Source organism: Hyaena hyaena, unplaced genomic scaffold (assembly GCF_003009895.1).
Source record: "Hyaena hyaena isolate Hyena2069 unplaced genomic scaffold, ASM300989v1 scaffold_1514, whole genome shotgun sequence".
NCBI lineage: Eukaryota > Metazoa > Chordata > Mammalia > Carnivora > Hyaenidae > Hyaena > Hyaena hyaena.
Window position 1 is genome coordinate 142,280 of NW_024082145.1, and position 14,030 is coordinate 156,309.

Here is a 14,030-nt window from a genome sequence, read left to right on the forward strand (position 1 = left end):
GCCGGGACCTACCTGCCTGATGCCAGGAGGCTGTCACGGGGAGACCGAGCCTGCGGCCTAGGGAAGCCCTGGCCAGTCTTCCCAGGCTGCCCCCCAAGCCCAGATCCCCCTGCCCAGAGGTGAGCCAGCCTCAGCGCCCACCAGTAAATGTATCCTGACTCCCATCTTGTCCATACAGGCTGACGTGCCCGAGAAGACTCGGGCCCTGGGAGGCAAGCAGCCGAGCGACAGCGTCTCTGACACCGTGACCCATGTGAGCAGGCGCAGGGCCCACTCACACCCTGTCTCAGGGCTCTGAGGCCAAGGTCCTTAGTTTACACCCCACGGCGTGGTCAGCGTCCCCTGGGTCACTGGGGACAATAGGTGTCCCCCGTGTGGCTGTCAGCACAGACCCCGTGCACGCTGTGGTAGCCTCTGTGCCCTCATGGGGGTTCTCAAGGAAAGTGTCCAGGGCCACAGGACAGGTTTTAGGGGGATTTGGGGGAGGTCTGGTGCTTGGCTCCTCAGGCCAGCGTGTCCAGAGGCACGCAAAGAGCAGAGAGCTGTCAGCCCAGAAAAAGTCCAAGCACCCCCACCCACACCAGGGACTCGTCGCCTAGGAGGCCGACCCTCAGGAGGCCCCCACAGGGTTCCCAATGAGCCTCCTTCTCTGCACATCAGAGCACCCCCGCCCCTGGGGAGCAGCCGGCACAGCCTGAGGACAGCCCGGAGGTGGGGACCTCGGCCCTGGATGTGTTCACTGAGAAGCTGCCGCCCAGTGGGCGGATCACCAAGACGGAGTCTCTGGTCATCCCCTCCACCAGGTGACGGCACGCCCTGGGGGGCTGTCGGCTGGGCATCGCCCGCGTGGGCCAGTGTGGCGGGCAGGGCCCCGGGTGACCAGACGAGAAGCACAGAGACGTGTGGGCCTACTCAGAGGCCCACAGTGGGCCCCCCGCACCCCTTGCTGGGGCTGAGGTGTGGTCTCTGTGGCCGCTCACGTTCTCGGCCACCTGCACCTTGCGGCCCCCGCGTGGCCCCGGGCACCGGTGTGGGAGGAGGGGGCCCAGTGCCGTCAAGCTGGAGCCCCACACGGTGGCACCGGGTCCAGCGCAGGAGCCCCAGGGGGCCTGGACCCTGCCCCGCAGGCTCGTCGAAGAGGCGGGGCTGCGTTGCAGCTCTGCAATGGAAGATGCTCTCAAGGGGGCTCTCGCATGCCCTGCCCCCCGCCGTCTTGGTCGGGCTCGGGGTCGTCTCCGAGCCCCTCCCTGGGATGCGCCTCGGGCCCGTCTTCCTCACCTTCCTCGGGCGCCTGGCCGAACTCCCAGCCGCGGCCAGAACCCTCGTTCCTACCCCAGCAGCGGGGCTGGTGTGGCGCCCCTGCCCCTTCTCTGCTTTCACACGTTGAACTGGGCCTCGTGCCGGGGTTAAAGCACGTGTGTGAGTGTGCCTGACCCATCCACGCTCACCCCGCGGATGGGCCCTCGCATCCTCCACCCGCCCCACGGGAATCCGCCGCTGCCCCCAGTGCTCGGCAGCCCCCTTCCCTGGGGCAGTGAGCGCACGCGTGCGGGCCTGCCCCAGCCTCTCCTGGTCCCCCAGGTCCGAGGGGAAGCAGGCCGGCCGCCGGGGCCGGAGCACATCCCTGAAGGAGCGCCAGCCGGCCCGGCCGCAGAACGAGCGGGCCAACAGTCTGGACAACGAGCGCTGCCCCGACACGAGGAGCCAGCTGCAGGTGCGTCTCCGGGAGGGGCCACGGCCACCCACGACCCACCCGGGGCCAGATCCGACCGTCCACGCAGTCTTCAGCCCACTGACCTCTGTCCAAAGCAAAGCCACGTTCCTGAGCAGGAGCGGGCCTGGGTTGTCCTTCCCACTCCTGGGCGGCTGCTGGGCGGCGAGGGGACGCAGCCCCTTCCCACCTGGTGTGGACGGGCCTGTGTCTGCAGATCCCCAGGAAGACCGTGTACGACCAGCTAAACCACATCCTCATCTCTGATGACCAGCTGCCTGAAAACATCATTCTCGTCAACACCTCCGACTGGCAGGGGCAGGTGGGGGGGGAGTCCTCCCTGCAGAGGGGGGGTGTCCTTCCTGCAGAGGGGGGAGGGGAGTCCTCCCTGCAGGGGGGGTGGTGTCCTCCCTGCAGAGGGGGGAGGGGAGTCCTCCCTGCCGGGGGGGTGTCCTCCCTGCAGAGGGGGGAGAGGAGTCCTCCCTGCCGGGGGGGGTGGTGTCCTTCCTGCAGAGGGGGGAGGGGAGGCCTCCCTGCCGGGAGGGTGTCCTCTCTGCCTGGGGGAAGGGGGAGTCCTCCCTGCAGAGGGGGGAGGGGGCCGTGGCCGTCCCGCGAGGCGTGGAGCCGGCAGGGAGGCCGGGTGGAGTTCTGAGGCCCCCGCGCCCTCATCCCCAGTTCCTGTCGGAAGTCCTGCAGAGGCACACGCTCCCCGTGGTGTGCACGTGCTCCGCGGCCGACGTCCAGGCGGCCTTCAGCACCATCGTCTCGCGGATACAGAGATAGTGAGTCCAGCTGCCACGTGTGAGGCGGCCGGGGGTGTGTCGGGGTCCCTGCACCCCAGCCTGGCCTGACGCTCTGTCCTGGGGGCTGTGGGCGGGCTCCAGATGAGCCCAGTCACAGGCTCCCCACGGCCCGTCCCCCGTCCAGATCCGGGGTTGGTGGGAGTTCCTGCAGTGGGGGGGGGGGGTGCTGCTGGGTGTGGCCAGCAGGGGGCACGGTGCTCGCTTCCTCCTGGGCTGGGGACCCCCTCAGGCTCAGTGGGGTGGTCCTGGCAGCAGGACGGCGCCCTGAGGCCTCTGTCCCCTCTGTGTCCTGCCCTCGGGGCCTCAGCTGCAACTGCAACTCCCAGCCCCCGACCCCCGTGAAGATCGCCGTGGCGGGAGCGCAGCATTATCTCAGCGCCGTGCTGCGGCTGTTCGTGGAGCAGCTGTCCCACAAGACACCCGACTGGCTGGGCTACATGCGCTTCCTCATCATCCCGCTGGGTGAGGGGCTGGCATGGGGGCGGGGCTGTGCTGTGCACACACCCCACGTGCCTCCTTGTCATCCACTGGGCGAAGACACCATTTGTCTTATGACGAAACTTGTAAACGTCAACGTGACGGAGAGTGCTGGGTCTTGGGGGAGAGACTGGCCGGTGCCCGAGCCCCGCTTGTGGCCTGCAGGACACCCCCGGGCCCGTGGGGAGGGCTCCGGTGGGGCAGGCGCTGCGGCCTGACCCTCTCCCCGTGGCCTGCAGGCTCCCACCCCGTGGCCAGGTACCTGGGCTCCGTGGATTACCGCTACAACAACTTCTTCCAGGACCTGGCCTGGAGAGACCTGTTCAACAGGCTGGAGGCCCAGAGCGCTGGTGAGGCCCAGGGAGAGCCGGCGGGCGAGGCTTCGCGGCCTCTGTCAGAAGCAACGGGGCCTCGGCTGGTGCCCCCCTCTGTCCACCATGGGCCTCAGGGCGAGGGCTCCTAGAGATTGTAGGGGCCTCACTGCCCTTGCCCGGGACCCCTTGAGGGTGGAGGGCAGAGGGCCCGCTCAGCCACCCCCGGTATGGCCCCTGCTCCTGGGCAAACGTGGAGAGGGAGAGAGGCGTGGCACCCCACGGACCCTGCCCGAATTCCTCCTGCAGTGCAGGACACCCCGGACATCGTGTCCAGGATCACGCAGTACATCGCGGGCGCCAACTGCGCCCACCAGCTGCCCATCGCAGAGGCCATGCTGACCTACAAGCAGAAGAGGTACCTCATTGGGCCCTGGGCTGGGCAGGCTGTGGCGGGGGACGGGGGGGTGGCTGGGTGTACCCGGCTCCACACAGCAGACACGGACCCCCGGGCGGCACACTGGGGGCCCCTCAGGGTGGCCATCAGGGACAAACCCGGCTGGGCTTGGGGGCAGCCGTGAGTGGGCGTGGCAGCCCCGGGCCGCCCTCTGCGTCACTCACAAGAAGGCAGCCACCTGCTTCCTGGAATGCAGGCACAGGCTCCTTCCCCACCCTGGGCTTCCCGGGCCGTCAGGGCGGAGGGCAGCGGTGGGCACTGGGGCTGAGGGCGGGCCGAGGCCCGGCTGCCGGGCCCACGTGGGCGAGGGCCAGTGCCCGGGAGGCGGGGAGGTGGGCTGCAGACTCCGCAGCATCTCTGCTCACGTCTGGGGGCGCTGCACGGCTCTCCTGAGGGCTCAGCTCCGGCTCTTCCTGCGCGAGGGCCGTGCTGTCCCCGAGCTGCATCCCCGCGCGTAACAACGGGTCTGTGTTTTCTCTCTCGGTGGCTTTCTGAAAAGGAAAAAGAACTTTCATTTTGACTTTACCCTCAGGTACCGCTGTCCCTGGGTCTGCACCCCTCTGCCCCCAGGCTGGTCTTTAGGGCTGTTTAGCAGTGTGAGCAGGTGGGGTGCGTCCCTTACCCCCCACCCACCTCTCCGTGGGCCGCGAGGGGCAGCACCTCGCCAGGCAGGGCCCCGCCCCCCAGGCAGCGGGCAGGTGGCCACCCCGGGCCAGGACTTTGCTCACGGCCCGCGGGGTTGAAGGGGCACCGAGATGGAGAGCCGGCAGGCCGTCCTGTCCGCTTCAGCCCAGAGTCCGAGTTGGAGAAGTGGCCGAGTTGAGCCCCTCAGCGAGTTTCCGTGTCCGAAGCCACAGCGGCTCCACTTCCTACGTTAGAAGCAGGTGCTTGGGTGTCACCATGAGACACCGACCACTGATCCCACGCTGGCCACGTGCGGGCCTCCTTGTCGGCACATGGTATTTGTGCACCTGGCTCGGGTCACCCCTCTGGAAGGACAGCGTGGGTGCTGCTTTTGCACGTGGGGAGCCTGCCCCGGGGTGGCCCCGGCCCCGGGACCCCGGGCGGCCGACACAGCATGGAGGGTCTCCCAGCCAAGCCTTGGGTTAGGCCAGACCACTAAGACCCCACGTGCAATAAAGGGCTTTTCACCCCCAAGGCGGCTCCGCCATCTGAAGAACCCACAGCCCCAGGACCCGCCCACAGCTGCCCTTTCATCTGGGGCCCCCTTTCCTGTCTGTCCTGGCGGCCTGCCTGCCGGGTCCCTCCCCCGAGGCCCTGCTCCGCCCCGGGTCTTGGGTTCTTTCTCTCCTGGAAAAGCACAAACCAGGACAGGGTCACTGGCTCCAGACAGCACTCTGGCTGGACCCTGAGACAGTCCAGGAGGAGGGGTCTGAGCCCCCACATTGTCCTGCTAAACAAGCCTTTGTGAGTTAAAGAAAGGCCAGCCGCGGTGTGCCCGCCGACCGCTGCGGAAGCCTGCAGCCTGCTTCGCTGCCTGGCCACAGCGTCTCGTCTCCCCCACGCTGGCTCCTCTGAGCCTCAAGCCAGGGCTTTAGGGGACCCTGTGCCTCCTGCCCCCACGTCTGCGTCACAGCGGTGACACCGGCACCTGGGGTAGGGCTCCAGACACCCTGGGTGGAGCCCTGTGAAGGCCCCGTGTGTTGGCCACCCTTAGAGCCCAGGGCCAGGGGGTCAGCAGGTGGTGATGGAGAACAGAGGGGCCAGGAGACCAGGAGCAGGCGGGCCCCGTGGGAGCACCTGCACAGAAGGCCTACACAGCACCCAGCTCGTGGGCCGTGGCCAGACCGCCCCGGCTGTGTGCGGCCCGGGCGGCTCCCTCAGGGCACCAGGGTCGGGGGACGCTCGGGGCCCCACATCCTCAGTGCCCCTCAGCTTCATGTCCCTAGTGTCGTGTTGAGGCACGTTTCGTGGTCTCGTGAGCCAGACCGAGGGGCCCTCACCACGGAGCCACATGTGTGTTCTGTCTGCGTCCTGAGTTTAGGCAAGCCGGTGTCACCCCTGTCCCGCTGGGCGCGTGTCAAGTGCTGAATGTTGTCTGCATGGCCCAGCAGCTCGGCTTGGCTTCTGAGAGCCCAGCTACACCCTTGTGTGGGGGCGCTTCCTGTCCGCCCCTGCGCGCCTCCGTCTGCCTCCCCGCACAAGGCTCATGGGGCGGGTCCTGGGGCCCCGTGGGTGGGAGCCTCCCCTGCACCGGGCTGGGGAGGCCCTGAGGGACCCCCTGTCTTGTGCCGCCTCGCATGCGAAAGTCGGCCCGGTCACAGGGTTCAAACTGCTGTTCTCTGAAGTGGACAAACTGTTCCCCTCAGGTCAGAAAGGCGGGGGTTTGGTCATTTTCAGTGGGACGGCCTGAGTCTCTAGGTTCTTTTGTCCGAAGACGTTTTGCCGGGTCGAGTCGTCTTTGGATATGAAGGGCGGTGCTGGGGTGCCGCCCCCCCCAGGTGGCGCCCTGGGGCCCTGCCGGCTGCTGTCCCCTCCCGCAGTGCTGAGCGGGGACAGAGCTCCTGCCGGAAGGGCCCTGGGTGCTGCGCGCGCCCTCCGTGCTGGCGCCTGTCCCCACGGGGGCCAGCCCCCACAGGTGCTGCTGCAGCCGCTTCTCCCCGAGGGGCCCTGGGCCTGGGGACCCTTCCGGCCAGCCCCTGGGCACAGCGGAGCCGTCTGCAGGAAAGTCGCTTTCTGAGGGCGAGCTCTTCGGTGTGGGGACGTGAGACCAAAGCAGCCGAGCTGGGAGGATGGCCCGCAGAGGCCAGGAAGCCACAGGAGGGACAGGGACTGGGCCTGCCCTGTGGGGCTTCCCCACGCTCCTAGAGGCCAGTGGAGCCTGGTGGCCGAGTCCTCCCCAGGGGGAGCCTCTCAGGCTGCAGCCCAGGCCCCCAGCTGGAGGCCCGTCATCGAACAGCCCAGTGCAGAACTGGGCGGCAGGGCGGGCCATAGCCTGGGCCACAGAAGACAGAAGGGGGCTCACGTCCCCTTGGCTCCTGCCAACCCCCTGCCCCCCTGCCCCCCCCCCCCCGAGGGCCCTGGGACATGGCTGCCTTCACCGAGGACAGGCTGCGACCAGCGATCGCAGGGAAGCTCCGACCGCAGCACGGCCCCGAAGCCTCCATCTCCCCTCAGGCTGCTCTCGGGGTGTCGCTCTGTCAGAGCGTGGTGTGTGCAGGCCCGCGACCTGCCCGTGCCCCAGCCTCGTCTGTCTAGTTGGCCCGGACTTCACCCAGACTATCTGGAGAAAACCTCGGTCACCCTGAAGTGCTGGAGGAAGCCCACTGTCTTCGGGGGGTGGGGGGGGTCCCAGACATACGCAGGAGGCCGCTGTCCGGGGGCTGAGCGGGAATGCAGGGTCCCCGTGGGGCACCGGGCACCTGGGATGGACAACAGATTCTCCCAGGAAGCTAGGCTCCCGTGGGGCTCCCCACTGGCCTCTTGACCTCAGGTGCAAAGAGATGACCCCGGGGTCAGAGGTCAGCCGATGCAGGGACGGGTGTGGGCGTGGTGTGGGCGCCACTGAGGGAGGAGTAACTATGTTTCTCGTGTTCCTAGCCCTGACGAGGAATCTTCGCAAAAGTTCATCCCCTTCGTAGGGGTGAGTACTCCGCTGTGGTGCTTGTGCTACCTTTAAGTTCTAGAACATTCTTCACCAATTTGAGCAGACTATTCCTTAAAATCTGCCCCCCACCCCATCTTAAAGCTTCTTGTCTTCCCCCCACGTGGAGCAGGGCTGGGCCCGGAATGTCTGACCGCTGCACGCACACACACACCTAGAGGCCGGGAGGGCTCCCTGCCAGCACCGCCTGGGCACGGGGCCTGTGTCAGACTTGGCTGTGGGCGGGCGCCCCAGGGGGGCCGGCGGGGTGTCTGTCCCTTGGGAGCTGTGCTGGGATTGAGGTGTGTGTAAATTGGGAAGTTCACCTTCCTCCACACCAGCCGGGCCGGTGCCCCAACGTTTCACAGCCGCTTACCTCCCCATGTGGCCCCCAGCCTGGGCACCTGCTGTGAGAGCCAGAGGCAGAGGGGCCCAGGCGCAGGGGACAGCAGGCTGTGGTTTGACCCCCGCCAGGCGTCAGGGTCCCCGCCAGCCCTCCTGGGAGGGAAGGAGTCCAGCCGGTCTCGGGGAACCTTAGGTAGTGACGAAGGCGTCCCACCCGAACCCCATGGACACTTGCAACACCATCATGTGACCAAGGAATGAGTCACCACTTAACGTGACCACACAGGGGTCTGGAGCAGCAGCTCTCTGACCAGGCACCTGGTGCTGGCCATGGGGCCACCTGTGCCCCTCGCTGGACAGGGGTCCCACACACCAGCGCCTGGAGCTCACCAACCTCTGGCCGGGCCAGCCACACGTGCTCACGGTTTGCTGTGGGCCGGAGTGTGGAGTCTTGCCCCTCCCGGGTGGGGGACGGCCACAGAGGGTGCTGCAGCTCCGCAGAGTCTCCCCAGCATAGCCGTGCAGCCACGGAAGAACCGGGTCTCTGCTCCATCCCAGGCGCCCCCAGGGAGGGTGGGGCCGGGCGCAGCCCAGGGACCCGGCCCGGCCGGCGGGCTGGCCACAGCCCCACTCTGCTGCCAGCCAGCATCCCGTTGCCTTTTAGGTGGTCAAGGTTGGAATAGTGGAGCCGTCCTCAGCCACATCAGGTAACCCTGTCCTCCCTGCCCTTGGGGCCAGGAAGGGGAGGGACGCCCGCTGTGGGAGGCTCCTCTCCGCCTTCCACACAAGCCCTCCCGGCCCCCCCCGGGGCTGCCCTGGGGGCAGAGACACAGGGCGCTCAAGGGTGCCCCACTTCTCCCCAAAGGTGACTCTGATGACGCGGCCCCCTCGGGCTCCAGCGTGCTCTCGTCCACCCCACCGTCCATGTCTCCCGCGGCCAAGGAGGCCTCGCCCACCCCGCCTTCCTCGCCGTCGGTGAGCGGGGGCCTGTCCTCCCCCAGGTAAACGTAGCCGTGCCACGCAGGTGCCCCACCGCACCCCCGATGGTTAAAGAATGCACACAATCACCGCCACTGGCCACAGCTCTGGGATGCCAGGGTCTGACTGGAGGGTGGGCTCAGAACAGTCTTGGGAAGACAGGGGCTTGCTGGGATGCGGTGCCCATGGGGTGGGGCCAGCGCAGGCTCTGGCCAGGCCTGTCCCCCCAGCCCTGGCAGCGCTAGGGACCGAAACCACACAGAGTAAGCAAGTGGGGGTGCTCCACACGCACACGGGCGTTGGGAAAGATGTGCATAGATGTGGTTCCCTGTAGGGACCAGGGCGGGGGTGGTCAGCAGCCTTCCCAGCTGCCCTCGGGCCTCTCTTGAGCAGGACTCATCCAGACAAAACCTGAGGGGTCTGAGGGTGTCCTCACACCCACATGGGCCACAGGGTCACAGGGCTGCTCCCGACTCCCACGGGGGCCACACCTTAGATGAGACTGGTTGACCTTGGCCCTCTAGACTCAAATGGGTGGCATGAGAGGGCAGGCAGGTGGCAGACCCAGGTGCTCCCAGGTGACCTCAGCGCGGCCACTGTGCCCACCCACAGGCCCAGATGGGGCTGTCTCCAGAGCCCAGGGACGGGCCACACGGGCTCCAGGGCTGGGGCTCCCTCCGCTGGGCAGCTCCTGCAGGCGGTCCCCCAGTACTCAGCAGCGCGGCCGGCCACTGGGCCAGGACAGAGGAGTGAGGCCCCTCTGCTTTCGCAGCCAGGGCGTCGGCGCTGAGCTGATGGGGCTGCAGGTGGATTACTGGACGGCGGCCCCGCCTGCAGACAGGAAGAGAGAGGTGGAGAAGAAGGACCTGCCTGCCACCAAAAACACGCTCAAGTGCACCTTCCGGTCTCTCCAGGTCAGCAGGCTGCCCAGCACTGGCGAGGCTGCGGCCACGCCCACCATGTCCATGACCGTGGTCACCAAGGAGAAGAACAAGAAGGGTGAGGTGGGGGTGACAGGCTGACTGTTGGGGTAGTCAGAGGAGCACCTTGCAGGCCCCGAGGCCACCGTGGGTCTGGGGGCGGCTTCTGAGGACAGCCCTGAGCAGAGACCACTTGGGCAGATGGGAAGGCTGGTGGCTGTGGCCACAGTGGACTGTGGTGGCTCGGGGAGGCAGGGATCCGAGGGCTGTGGCTGAGCCCTGCGGCCCTTTTCCTTCTAGTGATGTTTCTGCCCAAGAAAACCAAGGACAAGGATGTGGAGTCTAAAAGCCAGTGCATCGAGGGTATCAGCCGCCTGATCTGCACAGCCAAGCACCAGCAGAACATGCTGAGGGGTGAGTGCCGGCTGCGGAGTGGGGGTGGGAGTGGGGCTCCCAGAATTCCCAGAACTTATCCACGTGTCCTTCTTCAGAGGGGAACCCACAGAGAGTTGGGTTCTTGACCCAAGTTACCATTGGTCCCATCTAAAGTATGAAAGTAAACCAGAGGAGGCCGAAATGTTTTTTAAAATTCACCTCTGGAAACACTTTCGCTTTGCATGAAATGCTTTTACCTATCTGGATAAAGCACGTGTGTGCATAGAACAGCTTTTTAAATTTTCAGAAGTAATTTCTCAATCCTTTCTGTTCTTTTAAAATATTGATTTGTACATCTCAGACTTTTTAGAGAAGATATTCTGCAGCTAATTAATTCAGAATACGGAGCCCAAAACGGCTTTCTCTCTGTGAGCTCCCGTCTGATGACCACTGTGGTCCAGAACTAACCCCCCTTCCTCCGGAGGAGGGTGTTTTAATCCGCTCTGCGGATCCCAGCCAGGGCAGAGGGGCTGTGGGGGAGCGGGTCCCCGAGTTCAGGGAGAGGCCGGCCGCCACGGGTGGCTGGGAGCCAGGGGCAGGGGAGCGGCGGGCGGGCAGTGAGGCGGTGCTGTCCCCACAGTCCTCATCGACGGCGTGGAGTGGAATGACGTCAAGTTCTTCCAGCTGGCGGCCCAGTGGTCCTCCCACGTCAAGCACTTTCCCATCTGCATCTTCGGACACTCCAAGTCCACCTGCTAGCCCCGCCCCCGAGCCCTGGACGGCGTGCGCCGGGGGCCCAGCTGCTTCTGTTAACATTTCAGTTTACTACAGAGACACTTAAAAACACAAAGAGAAACAGTCTTAAGTATGAATGTGCTCTCAACCTGGAAACTCACGGGGAGGCTCCCCACCGGGGCCGTGAGCTGCTCTGCTGGATGACCGGATGTGCCGCGGGGCGGGAGGTCAAGCAGACGGCGCTGAGCTTTGAGATCACGAAAGGTGTGTTGGCTTCAGGACCTCCCGAGCCCCCCCAGCAAGAAGGGTCCTCACCTTCGTGTCCTGTCCTTCCTGAAAGCCAGGACTGCTTCCTCAGGGAACTGGGGTCAGGCCGGTGGCCACGCAGATCCATGGGCTGCCTGTGGGCCCAGACACGGGGCTGGGTGGCCGGAGGCTGGAGGCCAGACGGCCCAGGCCTGGGCCCAGCCGCCCACCAGCCGAGACGCCCCAGCAGCGCCCACTTGTGGTTCCTGATAAACTCCAGCCTCACGGGGCAGCGGAGGTTTTCTAGTAGCAGATATTTTTAATGCTTTTAAATACATGTTATAATGTAGCTGCCAAACAGACACTGCTCTTCTGACGTCCCGGCGGCCCCTCGGGGCTGGGGCAGAGCCAGCCAGCACCGTCGCACGCCCTAGCCCCCAGCACCTGCCTCGCCCCCGAGCTGCCCCACCCCCACCCCCCGTGGTTCTTGAGCCGTCACTAGGCTTCTGCCGGCCGTCTCTGTCCCACTCCTGGCACAGTGGACCCCAACACTGGCCCCAGCCCCCTCACCCTTCTCCCCCCAGCCCCCCGGCCACCTGCCGGCTGAGCAGTGTCTGGGCCCACGCACACTTACGTGGCCAGCGAAAGCTAAGGCAGGGCAGCCTGGCCACAGGCACCAGGCACCAGTGGAGCCGTAGGTACAGCTGGGAGTACCCCACGGAGGCAGGAGCCCTGGCGTCTCTGGGCCAAGCTCCCAAGAGTGAGGGTTTGGGTTTGGGTCCCGCCCTGGGTGGCAGCCTTGCTGCCTGCCTTCCCGTGTAGCAGGAAAGGGACATCTTGACCTGAAGCTAGAGTCCAGCCCAGTGTCCACAGGAAGAGCCCACCAGTCCCCATCCTTTGGCAGCTGGGACCCTGGTAGCCCACTCGGGGCCACCCAGGCTGTGCTCAGAAAACAGTGCCAAACAGCGCAGGCTGCAGGCCTCACCAACGGCCTGTGCCACAGGCAGGCCTGACCTCGGGGGAGTGAGATGGCCCCCTCCCCTTACCTGTGACCTACCTGCTTCCTCCCCCAAGGCAGGAAGGGGTTCCTGGGCTAATTACGGAACAGGACACGGGCCTGACCTCGTGTGCGGCCTCAGGATTGCCTTTGGGCAGAGGAGGACCTTCCCCAGGACGGCCTGTACTCCTCCTGACAGCACGGGGGACCAGGCTGACTCCTGACTCGGAAGGACCAGGGTTGGGGTGCTGGCCGCTGAGCCCAGCACCTCAGGCAGCCTGTGCGGTGTCTGCAAGCCGCCACCCTGAGAAGCAGGCCCTGGGACCGTGAGCCTCCCTGCGCTGGTTCCCACCACTGGGCCTCAGGGCCTTGGTCACTGCTCCTTAAGGTTCCTTTCCAAAGGTCAAACTCCGCAGGAAGGAGGTACAGCCAAGGCTCCTGACGTAGCTTTTGAGCTACAGAGCTGGCTTTAGAGGAAGGGACCAGAGAGAGCAGTCACCCTATTGTGGGACCATCCCCCTCCCCCCTCAAATGTGCCTCCCTGTCCACTTCCATAGCTGCGTCCTTGTACACACAAGGGGAGGGCACGCAGCGCCTCCACCCTATGCCCCTGGGCCTACAGAGCCCGGTGGCCATCCGTCCTGTGCCTAAGTGCCATGGGGCTCACCCACCACACTGTCCCCGGGGCCGAGGAGGTCATGCAGACAGCCCCAGCCACCGTGATTCTCAGAGACCTGTGCCACGGTTTCCCCATTGGCTAAACGGGGATGGTCACGTGCCCTGCCTACCTCATGGAGCTGTTCTGAGGACCCACGTAAAAGCACTTTGTTCCTCAAAGGAAGATGCAGAAGCCAAAGCCATCTGTGAGCGAGCCAGTGCAGCTGTAGGCACTCGGAGGAGGCAGCGGTGTGGGGTGCGAGGCACATGGGTCCCAGGCAGGAGCAGCTGCCAGTCACCACCAGGCAAGGCCAGGTGGGGGCTGGCCACTGCCCTCCAGCCGGGTCCACCGCTTCGTCTCTCCACCCACATCAGCCCCCCCACCCTCCCAGGGTCCCGGGTTGGCCCTGCTGCACTGCCCTCACCCCCAGACGGCAAGACCTGGCCACACTGCGGTCGGGCCTTTGCTCTGGAGCAGATTCCTCATTACAGGACAGGGCCACCTGCTTCCGTGGGCCAGCCACCTGACCGCGCTTGTCCTCGCCGCCTTCCCCAGACCCGCCCCCACGGGTGGAGGAGGGAGAACGCGTCCCGACATTCCCCCTCCTGGCCTTGGGGGCCACCGCGCGGTCCGAACCTGTAGCCCAAGGGGTGCCCCTCTACGTCTCTGCAGACCCCCATCCATCCGTCGTGCATTGTTTAGTTTCTAGGATGTACGTGTTGCGAGGTTTTTTTCTTTTTCAATGAAAAACAGGATTCATGTAAATAGCCTTTTGGGGGAACAGATTCTAATCTGTCACGTATGTGACCACGTGGACTATTTTAAGGTGCTGATGCAAAACACTAATAAACCTGGGGGGCAACCCCAGGCCTTCCCTGGCCTCCTGTGTGATTCCTCCCGGGCCGCCCGCGCGCCCCGGGCCCCGCCCCGAGCGCGCACGCGGGGAACAGCGTGGGCGTCGCCGGGGGCTGGGGGACACCGCCGGGCCCGGGGACCCATGAGGGGACAGAGCCTGTGGCCTGAACGGCCGGGTGGTGGGGGAGGGCTCCGGCCGAGGACCCCCGAGCTCCGAAGGGCGCCTCAGAGGCCCTCCAGAGGCGGAGGAGGGCAGCATCTGAAAGATAACTTCGAGCGGCGCTGGGTGACACTCCGAAGAGGCCCGAGCCGGGAACCCCCGGGCGCGGAGCCGGATCCCCCCTCCCCCGACGGCCGGGACTACGGCGCAGGCGCAGCGCGGGCCGGAAGCGGAAGGGCGGGGCCAGCCGCAGCGGAACTTCCGCCGGGTTCGGTTCCGCCCCTTCGGGGGCTCCCGGAAAGGCTGTGGGCTCCGCCCATATTTGACTGCCTTCACACGCGAGGGCCCTCCCGCCGCCTCCCGTTCCCCGCCCCAGGCTCCTAGTATACTCGACGTCT

The 14,030-nt window shown here is 66.1% G+C and overlaps 1 protein-coding gene across 4 annotated transcripts in view; it reads left to right on the forward strand.

Moving 5' to 3' along the window:
* Positions 1–13,496, forward strand: part of PACS2 (phosphofurin acidic cluster sorting protein 2) — a 53,080-nt gene extending 39,584 nt beyond the window's left edge. For 2 of the 4 annotated variants that reach the window (XM_039223951.1, XM_039223952.1), the window contains exons 11-25: positions 179–253; positions 661–803; positions 1,582–1,714; positions 1,929–2,033; positions 2,387–2,493; positions 2,822–2,976; positions 3,231–3,341; positions 3,612–3,720; positions 4,259–4,291; positions 7,321–7,363; positions 8,373–8,415; positions 8,574–8,709; positions 9,459–9,685; positions 9,907–10,020; positions 10,622–13,496. In XM_039223951.1, the coding sequence (XP_039079882.1) occupies positions 179–253; positions 661–803; positions 1,582–1,714; positions 1,929–2,033; positions 2,387–2,493; positions 2,822–2,976; positions 3,231–3,341; positions 3,612–3,720; positions 4,259–4,291; positions 7,321–7,363; positions 8,373–8,415; positions 8,574–8,709; positions 9,459–9,685; positions 9,907–10,020; positions 10,622–10,740 (1,653 nt within the window). In that variant the 3' untranslated portion in view covers positions 10,741–13,496. The remainder of the gene's footprint in view (positions 1–178; positions 254–660; positions 804–1,581; positions 1,715–1,928; positions 2,034–2,386; positions 2,494–2,821; positions 2,977–3,230; positions 3,342–3,611; positions 3,721–4,258; positions 4,292–7,320; positions 7,364–8,372; positions 8,416–8,573; positions 8,710–9,458; positions 9,686–9,906; positions 10,021–10,621) is intronic. The other 2 variants (XM_039223954.1, XM_039223955.1) reach the window with 1 other exon arrangement.
* Positions 13,497–14,030: the final 534 nt, after the last annotated feature.